Genomic DNA, 6,629 nt, shown 5'->3' on the forward strand with positions numbered 1-6,629 from the left:
AAAGGAATTTAAACTAAATGAAATTCATTTATGTTCATTTGGAACATCCTCCGGGGGGGCAGATGATGAGGCGTGTAACGGCAATTTGCACAACTTCACAATCGGACGAGTACATTCTCCGTTTTTAGTTTTCAATGTTGCGACGCGATGTAGACCATCTTTGCTTGGGTGCATAGCGATGACTCTTGCCATGAGCCATTTTGCAGGTGGTGTATTATCGTCTACGATAATCACTAAATCGTTTATTCGGAGCTCTTTTTGTTGCTGCTCCCATTTCTTCCGGGGGTGCAACGTGTGTAAATACTCAGTGAAAAATCGCTTCCAAAATATTTGTAGTGATTTTTGGATGGTTTGGAAACGATCGAGGGTTTGATCTTTTAGAGACAATAAACTTGGTTCAGGAATCGCATTAAGTGGCTGACCGATTAACAAATGAGCGGGAGTTAACGGATCAAGATCATTTGGATCGCTTGTGATGCTGCACAATGGTCGCGAGTTAATACACGCTTCGATTTGTACTAACAAAGTGCTCATTTCCTCATACGTGAGTTTTTTCGCTGTTGTCATACGACGAAGATGGTGTTTAGTGAGTTTTACATAGGATTCCCACTGGCCGCCCCAATTCGGAGCACTTGGTGGATTGAAATGAAAAGTAATTCCGTCGGATGCAAATAAGTGCGCAATTTCGTTTGTTACAGAAGACGATGCTTGCAAAAAAAGTTGAGGCAATTCGTTGCTGGCGCCTTGGAAATTCGTTCCGCGATCACAATAAACATCTTTGCAAATGCCACGTCGACCAATCAATCGTCGCATGGCGAGAATAAATTTTTGAGTGCTTAAATCGCTGACCACTTCCAAATGACAAGCCTTTGAAACCATACACACAAACACGCATATGTATCCCTTGACGGTAGGTGAATTTCGTCGATCACCGCTTTTAATTTCGATTGGGCCGGCGAAATCCAAACCACAGTGAATGAATGCTCGAGCTGGGGTCGTTTTTATCGTTGGCAGAGGTGCCATTAATTGAGTCATTGGAGCAGGGCGCTGACGATAACATTCAATGCATTGATGAATAAACGATTTAACATTGTTTCGCGCGTTTAAAATCCAAAACTCTTGACGAGTTCGAGCCAACGTCAGATGAATTGTGCCATGTAGAGTTGTTAAATGAGCCCAATCGATGATTAATTTCGTGAAATGACTTTTCGATGGTAGAATCATTGGAAATCGTTGCCTTTCGGGTAATTGTGCGTACCTTAGTCGGCCATCAACGATTAAAATCCCATTTGCGTTGAGTTTGGGGTTGAGTGATCGTAGTTGACTTTTATCATCGATGGTGTTGTTTGTTTGTATGTTGGCGATGTCTTTGGAGAAATACAGCGATTGAATGTATTTAATCCAAACCAATTTTGCGCGGTCAAGTTCGGCGGGTGTTACGTATTCGGACGATTTTTCCTTTCTGTAACGTGGAGCTCGTCGTAGTATGCGTGCAGTGACGCGAAGTAAGTGTATCAAGTTTGAAAATCGTAGTAGAAAATCCGATTCGATTGGCTTTACTTGAGTCAATGTGATATTTATTTTATTGCTTTTTTCTAAATCAATTCCAGAAGGGAGAGCTAATGAGATTTTTGGCCAATGCTTTTCGCTTTGCGTTAGCCATGATGGTCCATGAAACCATAGAAAATTATTGATTAATTGACTAGCTAATACACCGCGTGTGGCAATGTCAGCGGGATTTTCATGTGTTCGAACGTGTCGCCAATGATTGGAAGGATAAAGATTTTGAATTTCTTGCACGCGATGTGCTACATATTGCTTCCAATGAGACGGATGAGCTTGTAACCATGTCCAAACCACAGAAGAATCCGTCCAAAGATAAATATTTTCCTTTGAAATGTTCAAATTAATCGCGACTTTATTCATGAGAGTTGCGAGTAAAACAGCACCGCATAGTTCCAATCGAGGAATTGACATTGGTTCAAGTGGTGCGACGCGTGTTTTTGAGCAAAGCAATGTTGAATTCGAACGATTGTCAATTGTTTGAACGATGTAGATTGACGCAACGTAGGCTTGTTCAGAGCTATCGCAAAACCCGTGAAGTGAAGTGCATGATTCGAATGTTGTATGACACCAACGAGTGAGTTTGATTTTTTCAATAAGAGGCAATTCAGTTTTGTATTCATTCCAGTCACGTTGAATATCTTTATTGACTGGTTTATCCCATTCAATGCCTGATTTCCAGACTTGCTGCATCATGAGTTTTGGTTTTATTATGATAGGACTGAGGAGACCACAAGGATCGAACAATTTAGAAGCGTCAGAAAGAAGTTTGCGTTTAGTTATTCGTTCTCCTTTAAAGAAACTCGATAAATCAATCGTAAATTGCAACTGATCAAGTTTTGGAGACCATTTCATGCCAAGAGTTTTTATTGCTTCGTGTTTGTTGAGTTGAAGCGTTGAATCGATTGCTCGGTGTTTGATCGGAACATTCGATAAGACTGATTCGTCATTTGATGCCCATTTTCGAAAAAGTAAATCGCCTTTCTTACCCCATTCAGTTAATTCATGTACCAGTTGAATGGCCGTTTCACGAGAGTCGCTACCACTTGAGCAATCATCAACGTACATATCAGTTTTTATTTTATTTGCTGCTAAAGGGAAATTTTCTTTTTCAGCATCGGCGAGTGCAAACGTGGATTTTATAGCTAAGAAAGGGGATGGTTTGAGGCCAAAAGTGACAACATTTATGTGATATGCACGAATAGGGTCTTTTTCCGAAAATCGCCAGAGTATTTTCTGGTATTTTCGGTCCTCGGGGGCCACAAGAATTTGACGGTACATTTTTTCAATATCACTCACAATCGCTATTTTGTTCAAACGCCAGCGAATGAAAATATCAAATAAATCGGGCTGAATGGTTGGCCCATTCAAAAGTCGATCGTTAAGCGAGTAACCGTTTGAAGTTTTTGCGGATCCATCATAAACTGTCCGCTGCTTTGTTGTCGTGCTACTTTCGCGTGTCACACCGTGGTGTGGAAGATAATATCCATCATTTGAATCATTACAAAGAGACATGTGACCTAAATCTAAATAACCTTGAATATCTTCGTTGTAACGGCGGTGAAATTCGGGATCTCTTTTAAATTTTTTCTCCATTTGATACAATCGTTGTAATGCTTTAAATCGTGAATTACCCAAGAAGTTTGAATCGGTTGGATCAGTCGCAAATGGCAATGACACCATTATTTTACCGCTATCTAAACGCTTGAAATGTTTGTTGAAATGATTCATGCATTGGTCGTGTTCTTCGGATAAAATTGGTTTAGATGATATTGTTTCATTTTCCCAGAAACGTTGTAATTGATTAGATAGTGAAATCGAGTTTATGCGAACGCTACAATTTTCTTTATCAGACATTGCACCAAACACGAGCCAGCCGAGAGATGAATTTTGAGCGACTGGTTCCGTTGGTAATCCTTTTCTCAAACCGTCTTGAATTATTAAACCGTAAATATCAACACCGAGTAACATATCGATTTGAGCGGCGTTCATGAAGTCAGGGTCGGCGAGAGTAAGCCCGTCTAAATGTTTCCAGTTCGTGACTGGCGGAATGTATTTTCGAGCAGCAATAATCGAGCGCATAATTGATGCATTTATTTTTAATTTAAATGAACTATCTGTGTTTGATTCAATTTCGAATTTCATACAATTTTTCGCGGTTCCGAGGGGAACGTTATTGACTCCGGTCATTTCCATACTTTGGAGAAAACGAGGTAAAGATAAAAGTTGAGCTGTGCGCTCTGAGATTATTGCACCTTGTGATCCGTTGTCAATGAACGCTCTAAACAAATATTTGATTCCGTTTTTGCCTTCAACTTTTACGATGGCGGTTGCTAACAATTTATTTTCGTACATACCCACGTAATCACTCGATGAAGTGTGCACTGAATTTACTCCGCTTCTTATTGTTGATGATGAATTCTCGTGTAGTTTCGTGTTGTGAGCTCCGTTACACACTCTGCAACGGTATTTCGATCGGCACGCTTCTTCGTGTTTATGAAAACAAATCGGGCACAGATGATTTTCGTTGACAAATTTCTTTCTTTCTTCCACTGACCATCCTTCAAATGTTGGACAGAAGAATACATAATGAGGCTCGTGGCACAAAACGCATTGATTTTGCTTTTGTGGTTTTGTGTTAGGTGAAGTGGCGTTTGATGAGATTGCGTTCATGTTCACAGCGGGTTGATGTTTTGCCGTTGAATTAAATGATTTCAAATTGAAATTGTTTTCTGCGGTATACAACACACGAAATTGAGTTTCTAAAAATGCAATCAACTCAGAAAATTTTGGGATTCGTGAACTGGCTCCTACTTGCTTCTCCCAATCGGTTTGTAACGCAACGTGCATTTTTGTTTGGATGATAAAAACGATAATTGCATCCCACTCTTCTACAGGAACATCCAATTGTTCGATGCACTGAAGCGACTCTTTGGTTGTATCAATTAAAGTACGCACCGATGAAGCATATAAATTTTCGATTTTGTCTTGACTAAAAATTGTGTCTAAACATGTATTTACTATGACTCTTTTATTGTGAAAACGTTCGCGTAATAATTTTCAAGCAATTTTATAGTTCGCTTCTGTGATTGGTAATTTACTGATTGTTTTAAATGCTGTACCCTTTAATAAACCTTTTAAATAATGCATTTTATCTACATCGCATAATTCGGTATCTTGATCGATCAATGAATGAAAAGAATCATAAAACGTTGTCCATTCTTTATAGTTTCCGTCGAAAGTGGGTATTACAATATCCGGTAGTTTCACCTTTTTTTCTGATCGAGTATTCGTGGTTGAATTTAAAACAGAGGACCCGTCGGCACCTTGAGTATGGATTCTCAAAACTGCCATTGTTGTGATGAAAATTTCCCTAATATCTTCAGTCGGAGGATCTAAATCATTGAAATCAAATTCATCGCATTCTTCCATTTCCGATATTATCAGTTTAAAACGCTCATAACTATGTTCAATTTCAGACATTCGATTGAACGCTTCGGCATTCGATGCGTCTTTTGACATGTCTTTCACTTTTTTCTCATGATACTGTAATGCTTTGACTGCGTTAGCGCGTTTTTTTAGTAATTTGTCGTATTCTTTACCTTTAGCCATTGTAAATTGATTTTCAAGAATGAGTTTTGTTACAAAATTGTTTTATTTATTCGAGTTGCTTGACGAAGTGTTTATGAATGTATTTGTTTTTGTGTAAATTGTATTGTGCAGCACGCTTTGTATGAATGATTTCTTAAGGTTAAATGAAAAGGAATTGATTGTTTTTATTCGGTGTACGACTGTTTCTTTTGTGGATTTATTTATTAATTGGAAATTGAAGTATTTTTTATTAAAAGTAATGAAAAAATGTATAAAAATTAAAGAGAATGTAAAATTATTGAAGACTAATGCTATGGTAATGCTATTTTCTAGACTTTTTTCAGTGCTTGGTATGGGATGTATGTTTAAGTGCAAGTATACATGAATGAGTTAACGGTTTTACTTAAGATGTGCGTTTTGACTGAAAGAATTTATGCGAGTGATTTTCTGTGTGGAATGTAATTTGAATGCGATGTTAAACTGAACTGTTGAAATTTAAATGATTAGGGTATTGAGTGTACGATGGTAGATTAAAATGTGCAACAAAAATTGAAGCGATTTTTACAAGTATTCATTAGCTAAGTTACGAGTGATTCTCTTGAGTGCGTTTTTTGACAAATGAGTAGACTTATCTATTGCAATGGCGAGGTGAACACCCTTTGGAGCGTTTTTGTTGAGTAATGGCACGATTCGAGTTGATTCTTTGGCTGTTGTTCCTTCAAATTGATCAACGATATGCCTTTCAATTTCTTTATTCGGCCGATTATCGTTTTTCACTTCAATTTTGAAGTTTTGAGCAAAATTGTGTTTCGTAACAAAAGATGAATTTTGTTCCTCTTTTTTTGTTACCTTGCATTGAGTTTTTAACGGCAACGCTTCAGTGAATTTTGTTCGTTTGCGCACCTCTTCATGCGATTGTGTTGGAGTTCGTTTGCGAGTCTGCGGCTGCGTGCGTGCGAGTGTGTTGAGCGAACGGCGTGTGTTGATTGAGTTGTGTGCGTGAGACGAACGATGTGCGTAAGGTGAGAGATGTGATTGAGATAAGCGATGTGCGTTGGCCGAGTTGAGTGCGTGCGATGAACGGTGTGCGTTGAACGAGAGATTGGTGTTGGTTGAGTTGTGTATGTGTGAATGATTGGATGAGCGATGAGAGTGAGATGCGTGTGGATGATAACTTGCGTTACTGATTGATTTGCGTGGCGGAACTACGACAACTGACTTCAATTGGTGTTGTGTGTGTGTATGCGAATTTTCGTTCGATATCGGTGACAACGGCGTGAATTGCACTGTTATTTGTTGTTGCAGCTCTTTTATCTTCGGGGTTAGTGAACCGACTTCGGTCGAGCGCGGCGATAGTTCGATGTTTAGAACGTCTTCTTCTTGTTCACTTTCGGACAATGCGAGCAATTCTTCTTCACACTTTTTTAACAAATGTTCGTAGTCAGTCGAAGGACCATGTTTTCTCTTGGAAAAAG

At 38.9% G+C, this 6,629-nt stretch overlaps 2 protein-coding genes across 2 annotated transcripts; both read right to left on the minus strand.

Annotated features, from left to right (window-relative positions):
* Window positions 1-24: 24 nt before the first annotated feature.
* LOC129579992 (uncharacterized) lies at window positions 25-3,555 on the minus strand. The gene has a single exon (XM_055470184.1). The coding sequence runs from the start codon at window positions 3,553-3,555 to the stop codon at window positions 25-27; it is 3,531 nt and encodes a 1,176-aa protein (XP_055326159.1).
* Window positions 3,556-4,623: 1,068 nt separating this feature from the next.
* LOC129579991 (uncharacterized) lies at window positions 4,624-5,175 on the minus strand. The gene has a single exon (XM_055470183.1). It carries the CDS (start codon window positions 5,173-5,175, stop codon window positions 4,624-4,626), a length of 552 nt encoding a protein of 183 aa, XP_055326158.1.
* Between the last annotated feature and the right edge of the window lie 1,454 nt (window positions 5,176-6,629).

The sequence above is a fragment of the Sitodiplosis mosellana genome, unplaced genomic scaffold, assembly GCF_009176505.1.
Source record: "Sitodiplosis mosellana isolate CC-2019 unplaced genomic scaffold, AAFC_SMos_1.0 Smas_scaffold_6865, whole genome shotgun sequence".
NCBI classification, from domain to species: domain Eukaryota; kingdom Metazoa; phylum Arthropoda; class Insecta; order Diptera; family Cecidomyiidae; genus Sitodiplosis; species Sitodiplosis mosellana.

What these genes read in the sequence shown, in the direction of transcription:
- LOC129579992 (XM_055470184.1), bottom strand. Translation starts at nt 3,555, where the DNA reads ATGAACGCCGCTCAAATCGATATGTTACTCGGTGTTGATATTTACGGT.
- LOC129579991 (XM_055470183.1), bottom strand. Translation starts at nt 5,175, where the DNA reads ATGGCTAAAGGTAAAGAATACGACAAATTACTAAAAAAACGCGCTAAC.